This window comes from Lontra canadensis, unplaced genomic scaffold (genome assembly GCF_010015895.1).
Source record: "Lontra canadensis isolate GAN:19392208 unplaced genomic scaffold, GSC_riverotter_1.0 scaffold9, whole genome shotgun sequence".
Lineage (NCBI taxonomy): Eukaryota > Metazoa > Chordata > Mammalia > Carnivora > Mustelidae > Lontra > Lontra canadensis.
In genome coordinates this window covers 5,781,622-5,800,040 of record NW_022631003.1, presented here as the reverse complement: position 1 = coordinate 5,800,040, position 18,419 = coordinate 5,781,622, and the positions used below count along the sequence as shown (strand labels likewise).

At 39.6% G+C, this 18,419-nt stretch overlaps 1 protein-coding gene across 1 annotated transcript in view; it reads right to left on the bottom strand.

The window, feature by feature from the left end:
* E2F7 (E2F transcription factor 7) overlaps positions 1–18,419 on the bottom strand; it is a 36,536-nt gene that overhangs the window by 10,895 nt on the left and 7,222 nt on the right. The window contains exons 3-7 of the mRNA XM_032854719.1: positions 16,970–17,245; positions 13,748–13,916; positions 9,050–9,340; positions 7,309–7,467; positions 5,684–5,818 (exon numbers count right to left, since the gene is read on the bottom strand). Coding sequence (XP_032710610.1) covers positions 5,684–5,818; positions 7,309–7,467; positions 9,050–9,340; positions 13,748–13,916; positions 16,970–17,245 — 1,030 coding nt within the window. The remainder of the gene's footprint in view (positions 1–5,683; positions 5,819–7,308; positions 7,468–9,049; positions 9,341–13,747; positions 13,917–16,969; positions 17,246–18,419) is intronic.

Below are 18,419 nucleotides of genomic sequence, written 5' to 3'. Positions count from 1 at the left end.
CAAGCACATCTCAATAAAGTTGGAAAAAAGGCAAAATAAAGATGCTTTTAGACACAGAAGAGCTGGAAGAAAGAATTTATCACTGACAGATCTGCACTATAAGAAATGTTAAAGTCCATTAAGGCAAGAAAAATGATACCAGATGGAAAGAAATCTACATCTACAAAAAGGAATGACAAGTACCAGAAATGGTGTAGATATCAATTTTTCCCCTTATTAAATCACTTTAGAAAACAATAGACTATTTAAAACAAAAGTGATAACAATGCATTGTGAAGTTTTTAACGTACAGAGAAGTAAAATATTTGGCAACAACAGTACAAAAGTCAGGCAGGGAGAAATGAAAGTATGCTATTGTAAGGTTCTTATACAATATAAACAGTATAATATCATTTGAAGGTGGCCTGTGATAAGTTAAAGGTGAATACTATAAACACTAAGGCAGCCATTATTATAACACAACAGACTTACAGCTAATAAGCCTGTAAAGCTAATAAATCAATAAAACCACTAAAATGGAAGCATAAAAAAATAATAAATCCCAAGGAAGGGAGAAAAAGAGTAAAAAGAAACAATGAGCAGATTGGACAAACTGAAAAGAAATCGCAAGATAGACTAAAATCAAACATCAGTAATCACATAAAATATAAATGGTCTAAAGAAGTCAACTGAAAAGCAGAAATTGTCAGATTAGATTAAAAAACTTGTCTGTAGGCTACCTACCAGAAACTCACTTTAAATATAGATACCAAAGGTTAAAAAGAAAAGAATGAACAATATACACTATGATAACTAATCAAAAGAAAGCTAAAGTGACTATATCACCATTAGGTAAGGTAGATTTCAGAGCAAAGAATATCATCGGGCATAAAAAAGGTTCAATTCACCAAGAAGACATAGTGATCAATCTTAAATGTTTATGCTCCTAATGACAATTTCAAATACACAAAGCAAAACTCGAGAGAGCTGGAAGAAATAGACAAATCTGCAATTAAATCAGACATTTCAACATTCCTCTATCAATGATTGATAGAACAGATAAACAAAGTTAGTGAGGATATAGAAAAATTAGACAACACAATCAACCAACCTTAGTTGTCATTTATAGAAGATTCCACCTAACAAAACAGAAGATACATTCTTTTAAGTATATGTGGAGAGATCATATCTGTACCATAAAACAAACCTCAATGAATTTGAAAGGATTCAAATTATATAAAGTATATTTTCTGTTCACATGGAATGAAGTTAGAATCTGTAAGAAAAAATTCTGAAAAATTCCAGAGATTTGGAAATGAGCACACATCTAAATAACTTGTAAATCAAAGAAAAAAAGGGAAATTAAAAAAATAAATAAATTTATTTATTTATTTATTTATTTATTTGACAGAGGGAGAGAGAGAGAGATCAGAAGTAGGCAGAGCAGCAGGTAGTGAGAGGGGGAAGCAGGTTCCCTGCTAGCAGAGAGCCCAATGCAGACCTTGATCCCAGGACTCTAAGATCATAACCTGAGCCGAGAGCAGAGGCTTAAGCCACTGAGCCACCCAGGTGTCCCAAAAAGGAAAATATTTTAAATTGAAAGACAAAACACATCAAAATTTGTGGAATAGAGATAAAGCCGTACTTACAGCAAAATTTATAGCACTAAAAACGAAAAAAATGATCTTGAATAAACTCCATTTCTACCTTAACAAACTAGAAAAAGAGCAAATTGGACAAAAAGTAGAAGAAAAGATTACTAGAGTCAATAGCCCTATAGCTAAAGAAATCAAACCTGTTGTTAAAAACCTTCTTATGTAGAAAACTGCTTACCCACATGGCTTCACTGATGAATTCTACCATAGGAAGGCATGTATGTGAACATTCATTTAGCTTTATTTCTAACAGCCCCAAACTGGAAATAATCCACATGTCCACTGACAAGTAAATGAACAAAGAATGATATATCCATACAATGGGATACTCAGCATATAAAGGAATAAAATTATCGATACATGCTACAATATTATTAATTTGAAAATATGCCAAGTGAAAGAATTTCAATAAAAAGAGTATACAAACAACAGTCAATTCTTGTTATTCATGGCAGTTATGTTCTATGAAGTTACCATGAACACTGAATTAGCAAATACTGAACCAGTGCTCTTAGAATAATAAAGGGTTAGGTTGCTGCCAGCCTCTGGTCACATTTTTGTCAATTGATAAACACATAAACCTGTGTTTATTATGCCTTATTTAACATATATAGTTGATCCACTAGCACTGAACTCTTAGCCAACAGCACTAGAACACACGCCTGAATGGGGCTCCTCTAAGATATGTATTTCCTATGTAAGGCACATCACGCCTTCTTGCACTTGAAATCATTAGCACTTCAGTAGGACGCTTGGGAACTATTTTAACAGCAAAATCCCCACCACAGAGCACAAAAATGTGAAAACATGGCACTAAAAAGACCATGAAAAGGACACTCGTTTAGGGTAGGAGAACCATGTGGAAATGAGTATGAGAAACAAGAGAACAGAGTGTTTCCTTGTTTGACCTCAGCTGGGAACACGGGTATGCTCTCAGCCAAAATTTTTTGCCACTTTGCAGGTCTGTGAATGACTGAGAAAATACTGTGAGTACTGATTCTGGAATTATCAAGTAATTTTAACATATAAATTTGCAAATATGCACTTTGAATGATGAGCATCAACTGTATATGAGCTCCTTATAAAATTTTTTAGAAAATATGTACAAATCTAGAGTGAAAGAGAGCAATCAGTGGTTGCCCTGGGGTTGGGGTTGGCGGGGGGTGGGGGGCAAGGAGGGAGGAATTACAAAGGGGCAGGAAACTCTGGAGGGTGATGGGTTCATTGACTGTGGTGATTATTTCACAGGGGCCCACACAATACAAAACTTACCAAATTGTAATTTTAACAATGTGCCATTTATTCTATGTCACAAGATCTCAAAAAAGTTGCGAAAGGATGAAAAGGCCATGTGGTAGGAAGGAGAAGAGGAAAAGAGATATTTATTAAGTTTATCTGAGAGGAATCGCTACTTAAGGAGTAGTGAAGGAGAGTGAATTAAGAACATCAAAGGTAACTTGAAGTTCCGGATTTGATGGCTGGGTTGATGATGACAGTTGTATTGTCAGTAAGGAAACCAGATATACAGAAAAAAGATCAGTTTTCTGTCAGGTAGAGAAAGTGAGTTCACGTTGAGGTTCCTGACCAGGTCCCAAGTCTTCTTCCCCTTCTCAGAGCAGAACTGTTCTGGCTGTTATCCTTGTGGTTACACAAATCCCTTAATTCCTGACTCCTCAACACCAGTTCGGTTCCCTGGCTACCTAGTTTCTTCAGTGACACTACCACTTTTGAGTCCCTCTTCTCCTTTAATCTATCTAAAGATCCCTCGTCACTTCTGCCTGTTACATTTAGGACAAACTTCTGGGTTTATTTTGAAGGCTTCCAAAATGTGGTCCCAACCAATCACTTTTTATGTTTCATTATTCCCTATCCCCAGCCCTCCACTTAAATCAGGGCGATTGTTCTCTAAACACACACCAAATTTGTTTTTAGGTGTCTGTTCCTTGAACTGAAAAGCTCTCCTTCCCTCCAAAACCTAACAGTCTTGTCCATTAAAACGTAACTCATATCCTCTCTGAATTCCCAAAGAGCCAGGACCACCATGTGTACTGCTTAATTGTTCTCTAATTTTCAAATGTATGCTAATTACACCTTCAGTAGGAGCTCATAATCAACAAAAGTGAGTAAAAGCACTGATCTGGGTCTAACAGGTAATCATGGATGAATAAAGACCAAGTCTGCTTTTAACTCATTAGGAATCTACCTCTTCAGAAAACAGTTCCTTAAATGTTAATTCCTTAAATTTTTCCCCCTAACATTCCTTATAATTCCTTAAAATGTTAAGCATAGTGCTACCATATGAGCCATCACTTCCACCCCTAGATATGCCGGTGAGAGATGCAAAAGATGTCCATATCAAAACTTCCACATCAGTGTTCAAAGCAGCGTCATTCACAATAGCCAAAAAGTGGAAAAAATCGAAATGTCCATCAACTGCTGAATGAAGAAATGTGGCATGTCCATACAACAGTGTGGTATTCCACAATGGAAAGCAAGGAGGTAAGGACACACATTCTAATGTTGAAGGACCTTAACAATATTGTTCAGTAAAAGAAGTTGGTCACAAATGACCATATATTGTATGATTCATTTATAGGCAATCTCTAAAATAGGTAAATCTATAGAGATGGAAATATATTAATTATTTTCCTGGTGCTGGAAGGGAGAGGTTGGGAAGAAGTGGAAAGTGCTAATGTGTACAAGGTTTCTGTTGGGGACTGTGACTTTGTTTTCCAAGTAATTGCGGTGATGATTGCACAACTCTGCACTAAATTTAAATTGATGGATTATATGAATCATATCTTATGCAAAATTATATCTTCATATAGTTGTTAAAAATTCAAAAAAAGAACATACCAAACAAACAAAACAGACCTCGTCTGGTTTCAAATGTGTAGAGCTGTGGGGCGGGGGGATAACGATGGCAAGACGTATCAACCTCCCTGAGTACAACAGGACAATATTAAATCACAATAGCTCCGAAGAGACAGTCTTTGCTCTGGGTGACCAGGGAAAACTGGAGGAGTTGACATTGAGCCAGATCTTGAAAATTGAGTGGAATATTTACATGTCGAAAAGAAGAGGGCTTCACAGGTGAAAAGAATAGAAGCCAAAGCCAGAGGACTGGAAAATGGCAAAGGTGTAGAATTCATGCAGGCGGGGATGGTGTCATACACGTCTTTAAATCTCTCTTGGCATTTAGTATAGTAGCGGAGCACGGTCCGCATGCTGTAAGTACTCGCTGGGTTGAATTAGTTATACTTGATTTTAAGTGGTTTCATCTAGCTCCTAAGTGAATAATGTGTTCTAAGCGAGGTAGAGAGCTATATCTTTTATAAGCCTGGGTTAAGTGGCAGGAATTTATGCCTCTAATACCAAAATTGGAAGGGTAATTTAAAAATAACTTTAATGGCTTTTTTTTTTTCCAGAAGGCATAGCTGTATGTAAAGTAGCTGGTACAGTAGGATCTAGTCCCCAGTCGCTCAGATATTATCCATCAAATAAGGAGAATACCCTTTTCGCTCTAGTTTAGTGTAATTATGACATTTGTAACCTGTTAAACAAATTACCAAAGATGTGTTCATTACATCCATACCATATATAGAAGCCATCTTTACCACATACTCGTTTTGTGATAGTAACTGATACAATTTTTACATTACCTGGAGTTTCAAAGAAAAATAATGCTTTATTCTGCTGGTATGGAAACCACCAGAGTTCATAAGAAGGGTTATTTTTAATCCTCAAGCCCAAACTTCCAGGAGCTTTGGAATAAAATGAAAAAAGGCTAATGAGCTATAATTTTATAGTTACAGAAACTCCCACGTCAAAAGCTCTCAGGACTTCCCTTCCAGCGGGATGTGGGCTGTGGCACACACCACTTACAGACAAACTTTCACTGTTTCAAGGGATACCATTAGACTAATTTTGAATGTGATGTGGGTTATGGGAAATGAAGATCAATCTCACTGTGTAGAAGATGCATGAGTTGGAACAGGAATTGGGGATTGCAAATAAAAGAGATGCCTCAAAAAACCACCCGACCTTACCACTGGAACTGAAGTCCACAGGCCCGATCCATTTGAAGGCTGGTTTACGGCCTCGCTCTTCTGTCACGTGCACTTTCTTTATTAGAGCCAAGCTGGTCAGAACATTGGCTATATCATAGAGGCGTCGTACCTTTGCTTAAAGATATAAAACACAATTACAGTCACGCTGTCTGTGACACCACTATATTTTAGTTGATGTGACAGGTCACTTTCCTCAGCCACCATATAAACCTCCAGCAGAAAGCAGCGGGGTGCAGCAGAGGCCGACGGCTCTGTCGTGCAGTTACCTGGGATTTATGTATCTGATGTGTCCAAAGACACATTCTAAGGGAAGGTCAGTGTGTCTTCCCTCTTCCACAACTTCACAGCCCTTGTAAGAGGCACCTGGTGACAGGCAGGGAGCGCCGAGATGGCAAAAACACCAAGGAAGGGACAGGGGCTGTAATTAAAGGCTTAGTGAATGTAATTCTGCTATGTGGCATGTCAAAAGCTTGCTCTGAGTTTCTCCCAGCAGGAGGTGGTGGCACCAGCTCGAGCAGGCAGCTGGGCTGTGAAAATGACTGGGATGTGAAAAAGCTCTGGGATGCCCCAGAGCTTCCTTTGAGGCTGCACTACGGGGCACACAAGAGGGTTTGGGGTCATGGTGATGAGGTTCAGCTGTGCCAACGACAGGCAGCTCCTCACCTGAATCCTAGTGTCTGGCTGCCTAGTGGGGGAGGGGTGGGATGGGCATTCCCTGAGTCTTAGGAAGTCTGGGGAGAGACATTTGAAAATGCAGGTACTAGAAGAGAAATTCAGCAGGGGTGGTAAGGCATTCGACAGGCAGGGCAATGCCCGCAAAGTAATTTCTATTCAAGAAATTGATTTATAGGTAGGAAACCCACTTGACCTTGGGCTAAGATCAAGCAAAGGAGCTGTGATTATGGTTCAGAAACATCAAACGTTCACCCCAGATGTAACCTTCTTCCCAATCCTGATAGAGCTGAATTTTATCTACTCATTTCTCCCACAGGTTGGCTATAATTACACTGGAAACAGAAAATGCAGAGAAAGCTGAGCTCATGGCTTCCCAGGGCTTGAAAGGGCTTCTGGTGGCCGAGGGTATTTGGCTTCACCGAGGCTTGACAGGAAAAGAAGATGCCCTGGTTGTGAAACTCAGAAACTCTCTCTTTGCCCAGTAGCTCTGTCCCACCACCCCTGCCCTACCCTGGTCATTCCTCTGGTTCTTACCTGCAGACAACTTTCATCTCCACCCATCAGAAGAGTAGGCAGGGGGTGAGGAAAAAAGGGGAAAGAAAACTCAGACATTCCGTCTTGGATGCAGCGATACTAAAGAGAAATGCAAAGTATCTTACACCCTCCCTGACCTGCATTTGTGTGATGGCATTCTGCTTCCACCATCCCCTGACTGCTGAGGACAAGGCATCTGACAGAACTTTAATGGGAATTCTGGTATTTACTAACTTACCTCTCACAGCACCGTTCAAGAACCTTTACGAGTACAGGAAAGACTGCACTTCTTAAGAAAAAAAAATTTTTTTTCCAATCTCAGAGGCAGAAAATATCAACACATGAACTCCCACCCTTTTTGTACTGATAAGTCATTTTAGGTGAAGATAACTTACTTTTAAATTTACTATGGTCCGGGGTATCCTGGCTTTCTTCTATCAGTATTTTGGCAGCAACATCGAGAGTGACAATCTTGGTTTTGGACACGAGGAACAGCATGACAAACTTCTGGCTCATAATTCTCAGAGACTTGTCTTTTCTACTGTTTGCAGATGCTACAAAGGGAATGAAACAAAAGCATCAAAACATATAATTTACCACATGAAAGACGGTACTTGGGGTTTGCCAGAACTGCGAACTCTAATAGCAGATGCAAAGATCACTCTGGTAACAGGCAGAAGCTTACTGGACACACATCACAAAGAGGTGGCTGGTAAAGAAATGAGATGGACATCTTTTTCTTTCCTTTTTAAGTAATTTCTATGTCCAATGTGCGGCTCCAGCCCACAACTCTGAGATCAAGAGTCGCAAGCTCTACCTGTAGGCAGCCTGGTGCCCGAAGAAGTGAGATAGATTTTCAAAGATTTTTTATTTATTTATGAGAGTGAGAGATCACAATTAGGCAGAGAGGCAGGCAGAGAGAGAGGGGGAAGCAGGCTCCCTGCTGAGCAGAGAGCCCGATGCGGGGCTCGATCTCAGGACCCCAGGATCATGACCTGAGCCGAAGGCAGAGGCTTAACCCACTGAGCCACGCAGGTGCCCCGAGATGGATTTTCTAATGGCCTGTGCAACTCCTCTCCAGTAGGCATAAACTCTGAAACGCATAATTGAAACCACTCATCATGCTTTATACTCCCACTTCATAGAATATACAATCCATGAGGTAGTTTTCCTGAAGCAACTTTTTGAAAAGATTAATGGGGAAGGAAAATAGGAGAGGGTAGACTTCAGGGACTGTTTTCAGAACATCAACTTCTCCCTTAAGGGTGAGAACACTTGTTTTTATTTCTCTGTGCCTACAATAATTTGACTGTCTGAAACACAGTAGGCACTCGGCCCTGCCATTGCTTTTCAGAAGGAAGGAAAGAAATAAGCTAGAAATGAATACGAAACACTGATCAGACGTGTGCTGCTGTCGAAGGCAGGCAAACCATCCCTGACAGATGGCTGTCTCCTCTGGTTATTAGGATAAGAACTGGCTCAGGGGTGGTGCTAAAAAGCAGGAGGCAGTAAATCTAATGAAAATCAGGCCCACATTTCCATTCCTGTTATATTTGCAAGTGAAACGGGATTGCCACTTGTACTTTATCGTCTTAGCAATGGGGAACAGGGTGAGAATGATGGAGATCAATGGTAACAACAGGGAGAGGATACATAGGAGCCGATGGGGAAGAATAATGGAGACATACATTTAAAAAATGCTGCATCAGATGACAGGAGAGATTATCTATCTTTCTTATCAGCATGTTCTTCAAACGGGGTTCTTTTCTAAGTAATCTACTCTAAGTAAAAAAAATTGAATTCTCTGAAAAGATAGCTTCTTTCAGAGCAAAATTTCCTTAAAGGCTCACAAACAGACATCAGCATGGGGCCGTCAGTCTGAAATGGAGCACTGTCCGCGATCTTTGGTCCAAACATACCCAATACCAAACAAACTGCCACTAGACAGGCTTGAAGTGAGGCTGAGGGGGAAGCCCAGTCAGGGAGCCATCTGTCTCCCTTTCTTCAGTAGATCAAATCGGAGGGCATCTCCCTCCAGGGCTGTCAGTCTGGCACTCCCCACCTTAGCAGTGAGTTTCTACGGAAGAGACCATCCCTCCCTCTTGGCCGTTACTTGTGTGGTTCCAGTGCACTCACAAGAGGGGTAGTCGGGTTCTGAGAAATCCAATAGCTGTTGATCTTGAGAATCTGGACAGCCGTCTTTTTTACGTTCTCCTAGTTTATAATCCATCAGATCTAGCTCCTTCTGTTGGAGATGGGCCATCTGTTCTTCATATTTTTGCTCCTCTCCCAGTCTCTGGAGGCTCCTCAGCGTTTTTGGCAGGCTCTGCCGGCCATGCCAGCCATATTGATTCTTGGCCACCCGGCTGACCAGATGCAGTGATTCCAGCACATTTACAATGTCATAGATACGTCTCCTTTCAACGCCTGTTTGGGAAATAGAAGCTGACAGTCATGCAGGCAAACATTTTCGAGTAAAAATTCCTTGAGGGCCTGGACCCTGTCTGTAAACTAATTTACATGGTGCCCTGTATAATGGCCAGCCAGTGCAGATGCTCTAAAAATTCAACCTCTTAGGATACAAGCAACAGGAATTATTTTTCTTTCTTATTCTTGGAATCCAAGGCTTAGCAAGTGCTAGGATAAAACATCTACCCAGACATGGACGATAGTTCCATCTCTATTACATAAACAGTAGTATATTGTTTCTTTGGACCTGTTAGGTAAGCCACGCCACCATTTCAGCATGTTTAAACAGGTGGGACTGAGCACCACATGTACTAAAGTGTCTGATGGATGCCTGATGAACACTGGTTGATTTGGACTTGTATTCCTAATTATGCAGACTATAAAATAAACTGTGTCCAATGCATGATACCTCATTTGGACAATTCTAGCCTTTCCCGGAGTTTGAACGATGTGAAATAATGATCTTGTTAACTCTCTTAATGGCCCGGTTAGGAAAACAGATGGCAAATATTTTGTTTCCTATTTTGGAAACTGAGGAGTCAAGAGCTTGGGCACCCTTCTCAAGTTGCTGGAGGAAGCTACAGCCATGGCTGAATAACATACGAGTTTCCTTTTGTTCATCTTGGCCACTGATACCTGTCCCTCCATTCCCATTCAGGGGCATTTGGGCCCAACAGCCCAGCGGTAAAGCACAGAGACTCTTCATGTACAATTCAGGCTGACCATGAAGTTCATCAATTGTCTACCCACTTTCCCAACACTCCCAAGAGCTGTCTATCACATTTACCAAAAATATGTACTACAGTTAAGCCTGGGGGCTTTGAGGTCAGACTGCCTGGATTAGAAGCAACCCTGCTCTATCTCTTAGTAGTTGTGTGATCCTTGGAAGTCACTTCGTCTTTCCGTGCCTTAGTATTTATCTCATAAGGTGATGAGGATTAAATGTGGCCATAAACGTACACGGTCTACAACAGGGTGTCAATTTTATCTACTGTTTGTATACTATTTTGTAAATACTTCCTGCAGCATCGGAAATACCCCAAATCCCTGCTAGCCTGAGACGTCACCAGTAGAAACAGATTTTAAAACCTCCTCTGCCTCAGCCTGTTGTGCAACAGACCCTTAGGCTTTTGGAACCCACTGGCTCCTTTGCTCTCCTCTAAGTCCCCATAACAAAAGCCTCCAGGCAGCTCCCAGAAAACTGGTCCAGCTACAAAGATGCCCTCTTTCTGCTCACTTGCCAGAAGCTGTTCTATAATCAGAGCAGACTCAGTGAACATAGCTTCTGGCCCTTCTAAGATTTAATAGAAAAAAACTGACCAAATTATGATGAAAACTTCAGAGGTGAAGTGAAATTCTTTCCTATGCATGAAGACACATTTCTCAGTCAACCAGAACATTTTGGCTCCTGACCCTGAAAGGTTCTTCACCCTTAGAAGCTCAGGCTTCAGTGCCAGATGCCTGCTGGAAGGTGCTGGCAAGGGCCGTGAGCAGCCCCTTGTCCAGATCTGCCTGGTTTTCTATTCCAGTCTGTTTTCATATATTAACACATCTTGTTTAGAGTGTAACAGTCTATAAACCTTCCCATTAGAAATGTCATGTGAATGCAACTGAGACACCCCAGGGCCAGCCATATGCTGGGCTGTTTTGTTATTTTGTATTAGATACAAACTGTTTCCTCTCCATCTAGTGTATAGACATCGTAAAAAGGGGAAAGTAAAGGAAGATTCTGACCACTTGGAGGGTGAGATGAATGTTTAAGATGTACAATGGGTGTTTAATAGGTGGTGCTGATAAAAGTCACACTGGCAGCTGCCTGCCTAGATAATCATCTTTTCAATCTGGACTATTTAACTGCCCACAGGCTGGGACACTAAAAAGTCCCATTTCACAGGTCTCAAGATCTTTGGGTTACTCTGGGGCTCGCTCTGTTGGGAAGGTATTTCCTGGTACCCAGCCTTCCTTTTCTTTTGGATCAACACAATCCTATTAATCCTGGTCATGGCATTAGTTATGCCTCCCCAAGGATTTAATGGTCACTACCACTCCCTGAGTCCTCGAGGGAGATAATTGAGAACATCTCTCAGCCCAATAAATTCAAGTCTAAGGCTGTGCTATTATCCATTTACTAAAGTCACTCCTGGTTCTTTAACTTCTTTTTTTTAAAAAAAGATTTTATTAATGAGTTTATTTATTTGAGAGAGAGCACGCTCAAGCGGGGAGTGGGGGGCAGAGGGAGAGAATCCCAAGAAGACTCCCTGCTGAGTGTAGAGTTCATCAATTGTCTACCCACTTTCCCAACACTCAAAAGAGCTGTCTATCACATTTACCAAAAATACGTACAGCAGTTAAGCCCAGGGGCTTTGAGGTCAGACTGGCTGGATTAGAAGTAACCCTGGAATTTAGTCCCACCACTCCGAGATTATGACCTGAGTCAAAAATAAGAGTTGGATGCTTACTTGACTGAGCCACCTAGGCGCCCCTAGTTCTTTAACTTCTTACCTGTAATATCCATGTCAAATCTACATGGGACCACAATCTGGGAAATGATGCGACTGAAATGCTCTGAACATTCTTGGTTAACATATGGTCTTAGAGCTTGTGACCTGGGTTAGACCAGGGAATTTAGACTCAACCCCAAGAAATGGTTGCCACTGAAATAGCTTCCAAGAAGGGACCCCATTTTTGGACATCACAGGAAGACAGAGGGCAAGGTCATTTGGCAGGTCTGGGTGATCGTGAGGCATTTGGAAGCTGTTTGTAAAAATCTCTGGAATTCTGCCCTAACCAGCCATAACACAGGCATCTGTAGCTCACATGAGAGCAGGAGTCCCGTTTCCTGTCTGATCCCTCTCACCCCCAGATCTGTAACAAAGCCTTCCAACATCCAAGCTCTTGTCTTCCCACTGATATCAGTTCAAGGTCCCTGGCTGGAAGTTGGTACAGGATGGAAGCTGGCCTCATGAACCCCAGTGAGAAGGACACTGTGTGCTATTGTTTTACTCTCACCCTCTCTAAGACTAGTTTCTAGGAACCTGTACCTCGAATGGGTGTATCCTAAGCCTCTATCCAACTGGGTCACCTTCCCCTTCTTGTTTCATTGGCACCGATGCGAAATACTGTGCTCTACTTCTGGGCTCCCCAACCAAGACACCATGCTTGCTTATCCTAGAGGTTGAGAGGACAATTTGGGGAGGGCAGAGGAAGCTCTAATAAGAGCGGAGTAGAAATTATTCCACATAAGAGTAGCATTATCCATGCTAGGCCCTGAGTTAGGCATGTTGTTGATATTACCCCAACTTTGCTAAGTTTCTGCAAGGCGCTATGATCCTTCTGTTATAGACAGGAAAAGGTTAATTAACCTTTTTTAAAGCTCTCAGGGCCTGTAAATTGGAGAACTGGGCTTCAAATCCAACCCCATCTGACCCAAAGCCCAATCCATGGTCTTTCTATCATAACCTATTGCTTTCTCATTATCTCAGTATCTGGTAACCAAAATGTTTTTAGCCATCAGTTTGAATAATTCAGATTGACAATCATCTAACAGGACACATTTCTCAGGGCTATGGGAAGAAAGAGAATAAAAAAAAAAACCCAAATTAAAAATATAACCTATCATGTAGCCTGTTTAGTTGATTTTTTATTTTTTTCTGTATGTACAACCTCCTTGTTTTTTAAGGGGACAACCTCTACCACTGTGATTTCTGCTTATTAAAGATTGTCAACAATGTTACTCTGAGACGAACTGCAATCCATGTCCACTAGGGGTCTCTATTCTGAGCGGCTGTCTGCGTATCTAGAGCCCATACACCACTGCACGTCACACACACCAAAGCCATGTGAACACATGCACTCCTCTTTGTTATGAGGTTTAGCTATTTGAGTTATGTCCAGATGTGCTTTTCCTCGTTTTTTCAGGCTTGCTGTGAAATATGCTAGTATATGGCTTCAAACATAATGGTCTTGCTCTCAAATCCTGTTTGGTAACAAATAATACCAGGTCTGAACTCTTAGAAGCATTATTAAAAATAAAGACCAAGGCATTTTTAAGTGTTTTTTGTCTGTCTGAAATAATCTGAAATTAAAAATGTGATATTAATTTTTAGTGTGAGTCTTTTTATACAAATATTTTATAAGGTTAAAAAAAACCCAATTTTTGTTTGACCCTCAGGCCCAGAAGACTCCCTGGAATCCTATGCATAAGGATGAGAAATTTGATGACAGGAGGCAGCTCGGCTTCATCCTTACCGTTCGGAGCCCACCCTTTGCTTAATGAGAAGCTATCTGAAGACTTCAGCCTGCCCAAGGAAACTGGTTTCCCACTGTGACTACAGATAGGACTGCAGGTAATCTGATGATACATACCAAGACTGACAGCAACTTCATCTAGGGAGATGGTTGTTTTCTCAGTTGACAAGGGATAACTTGGATAGCGAGCTAGAAACTTCTGGCACAGGAGTCCCAGACTTTTCTGTTTTCTGCTTGGCCTTTGCTTTTCAAATTCGTCCACAGCACTGTCCCCAACCACATCAAGCTACAAAGGGCAGACAAAAGGGAGGGGAGAGATGTCATACTTAACATCCTAATAGAGAAATTGTATGAAAAATGCAAGGTAAATGTATAGAGAAATGAGAGTTATTAGCAAAGTGAGGGAGACATCTCAGTTCGTATCATGCTAGATTTTGGTTAAAATACATTTCCTAATCCAATTTTCTTGATGTTTTACTGATTGTTTTCTTTGGGCTGAATTTTTTCTCCTTTGAAACTTGAAGGTGAGTCTTTTGGTTAAAAACTTAAAAAGTGAAAAATGAAGTTGTTTATCACTTGTTACACCCTCACTACTAATGTGCTCACTAGATTAGCATCACCAGGAGCATGGAGAGTCTCAGGCCGTATCCCAGACCTGATGTATCCGAATCTAGATCTTGGGTGATTCCTCCTGACATAAAAGGCTGAGATCCACTGGCCGGCATTGTGTCACCAGTGTTTTATTTTTAACAACTGACTAAGGGTAAATGGAACTGAACAAGGGCAGCTAAGTCTTACTCCTTATTCTTTCTTATGGCAAGTACCCTGAGTAGTATCCTTGTTTCATCAACCCACATTTGAAAAAGGCTCAATTAAAGCCTGAGAAAGTAAAAGGCTTTTCAGTGAACAGATTCAAGGAGAAAAGTGATATGATTTTCTCAATGGCTTTCAGAAAAAGCATTTGCTAAATTTAATACCCATTCATAATTTTCAAAAATGCCTTAAAAACTAGAAATGGAGAACTTCTTCAATAAAAAGTGTATCCATTAAAAAAATCCAATGGCAAACACATGTCTTAATGGGAAAATCTTGGAAGCATTCCCTTAAAATCTGAAAAATGATAAGGATGCCCATTATCACTGCTCTTCTTCAACACCATATTGAAGATCCTAGTCAGTGCATGAGGACAAGAAAAAGAAAGTGAGGCAAGGGATTAGAAAAGAATAAGCAAAACTTTCATTCTGCAGAAGACACGATTGTTTATATACAACTCAAAAGTATCTCAGACAAATTACTAAAAATAATGAGCAAATTTAGCAATGTAGCTGTAAAGGCAAAACAATGTATCTCAAAAATCACTTGTATTGCCATACAGTAGTAACAGAACAATGAAATGAAAAGACATTATTTACAATAGCAATATGAGTGATGTTTTTAGGAACAATTCTAGCAAAAGTCTATTTGCATAAAATATTGAAACTTAGATCTTTGAGAAATGCACTTAAAACTTAGAGAAATATACTATCTTCATGGATAGGAGGGTGCATTACCATAAACAGGTTTATTCTTCTCAAATTAATCTACATGTAGTGCAATTCCAATTAAAATCCAATCTGAAGTATATAAGGAAAAACAAAAGGTGAAGAATAGCCCATATATTCTGAGGCAAAATAAGTTGAGTCTTGCTTTCCCTGATACCAATGCTTATTACAATATATTATTGGTGTAGGGATGCATGGATTGGCCAATGGAATAAAAGATAGCCAAGAAACAGATGACAGAGATAGCACTGCCAACTTGGGAGAACAAGAAGGACTGAGTAAATAGTTCAGGGAAAATTGATTACAACAAGTAACATGTTAAAAGATATACACCAAATTGAAAAGTAACACATTAAACTGATAAAGGTTTATTTTCAAGAATATACAATAAACTCTTATACATCAGCATGGAGAAAAAGAACCCAACTAAAATCAGCAAATTATGTGAACAGACACTTCACAGAAGAAGAAAAAAACATTGTGGCCAATAAACATGTGGAAAGAGACTTAGCCTTATTGGTAACCAAGGAAAAGCAAATGAATACTACAAAAATACACAACTGTATACCCATTAGGTTGGCAGAAATTAATAAATTTGACAGTGTCAAATGTCAGGGAGAATGTGGATTGATAAATGTTCATACATACTTGGGAAAGCAATTACTTTGTAAATATTTGCGTATCCAATGACTTAATAATTTCACTACTAGATGTAAACCCTAGAACGGTAGTCCTCAAACTTTTGGGTCATAGGATCCCTTTACATTCTTAAAAATTACTGAGGAATATCTTATTTAAATGTATTCTTTATTACCTTTGATAGAATATTTGGTCATATAAAATATACTTTTATATATATATATACTTACATACACACACACACACACACACACACACACACACACATATTTACATACTTATTATGTACATAATATCTTTGGCACCCAAAACCAGATTCAGGACATGTTTTACTCTTCTCCTGTCCCAATTTCTTCATTTTGGTAATATTTATAGCATGAAAAATCCCCAAAAGGAGGAAAATGGAGAAATAACTGACTTTTCTTAGCAAATCTGAGAAGTTTGATGGGAGATTGAAAATTATTGACCACTGATTTTTTTTTTTTTAAATATAGATATGCTGTTTATTCAATAGCTCTGGTTCCCTAGAGGACAGATAACTTAAAGATGATTTAACTTTAAGGCCCCAAACCAAAGAACTGAACATACATAAAAACAATGAAATTTCCCAGGTCTAAAATACACTATTGCCTTCAAAATAGGAGCAAAATTATAATTTGTAGCAACATAATAAAAAAAGTCTAAGCTTCTTTACTAAATCAAAATTATAGTTTTGTTTAAATAATTGTTATTTTTTAATTATTAAAAAATTATTTTTAAAAAAATAATTGTCATTTTTAAAATGTGTACTAGGAGTACTCAAGGGAGTAGCATACAGAAGAGAAAAAAACATTCATATGAAAAAAATGAGACAGAGTAAGAATTCCATTTTAGCTACAAATAAGATACTAAGTTTTGATATATTTTGATATCTATAAAAAACAGGGATTTGTAGATGAAAGATACTGCCTACCTAAAGGAATTTTATCATTACAGGTATTTGACATGCCATTAAATCACCCCAATAGCAAGAATATACAAATAAACAATAAAAAAAAAAGCATGTAGTTTAGTACTGCTTTTGGCTCAATAGTAACTGAAGAATTGAGAATTCTATGACTTAAATAATCAAGTAAAAATTTAAAAAATCTATAAAGCCTGAAGAGTATAGCCTGTTTACCTGCAAAGAGTCTGTAAAGGCACCATCCTTGTTTTCAATAGGTCTGAACAGTCCCTTTTTCTTCTCCCGGTCTCTTATGTCAGGGCTGGCGGCGCTAATGAGCACCTTCAGGTTAGCCGTGGGCGTCCATGGTTCTGCCTGCTGTCTGTCAACAAGCTTAACTGGAGTAATGGGGTTTCTTTCTGGAGTGAAGATTTTTTGCTTTGATAAATCAATTGGTTCATTTTTTATTGGAGTCTTCGGGGCCATCCTTGAACGATCAACAAATATATTTTCCTATTTTAAGAAAAGAAACCTTTTAGCGAGAAACAGAAAGGGCAGGTATAAGCTAAGAGCATTTTGTTCCCATGATTCACCAAGACATGAAGGTACAAAGAGACCCCATGTTTAGGGCTGAAAAATATCAGGCTAGGACTAATGAAAATAGACAGAAGGACTTGTGGAATCCAAGAGGGGCTCAGTGAGAAAATGATCACCATCTACTGCTTTTTAAAAAAATTTTATTTTATTTAAGATTTATTTATTTTAGAGCAGGGAGAAGGGCAAAGGAAGGGGGGAAAGAGTCTCAAGCAGACTCCCTGCCAAGCCTGTAGCCTGATGTGGGGATCGATCCCAAGACCCCGAGATCATGACCTGAGCCAAAATCAAGAGCCAAATGCTTAACTGACTGAGCCACCCAGGTGCCTGTCATTTACCACTACTAAACATACTTCTCATGCATCTCTGTGAACAAAGTCATAAGTGTATCTGTCACTGGTAGATGCTTATAATAGTTGAGGATGATAAGGGCAACTGTGGGTTGAGTCCATAATGCTTCTCTATTTACAAGTTTGCACGAACTAGTGCAGTACAATTATGCTTTTGTCATTCAATGTTCACCGGTGCTAATACAGCAATTAGTAGTAGGACCAATGGAAAAGTATCCAACGAAATGCCACATGTCAAACCAACCTGGAGGGCTGTAATTCCCCTAGAGCAGTGCTTTTCAAACTATCCATGGTGAAGGGCCAGGGTTTTTTATTTCCAAACTCCCACATACTAATACGTGATTTTACTTCATAGGACTCACATGCCACTTCCACCACCTGTGACTCACCGTTAGAGTTTGTCACTCAAACAACCTACAGCCTGTTCAATGGGAAGAGACCCTTGATCATAGGCTTAGATGCCACAGGGGGTAAGATCAGATTGCTACAGAGCTTTCTAAGCATTTGACTCAAGTTCTGTTCTTTTTTTTTTTTTTTTTTTTGCAATTTTTTAAATTAACATATAATGTATTATTTGCCCCAGAGGTACAGGTCTGTAAATCATCAGTCTTCCACAATTCACAGCACTCACCATAGCACATACCCTCCCAATGTCCATCACCCAGCCACCCTAACCTTCCCTCCCCTCCCCTCCAGCAACCCTTTTTGTTTCCTGAGATTAAGAGTCTCTTATGGTTTGTCTC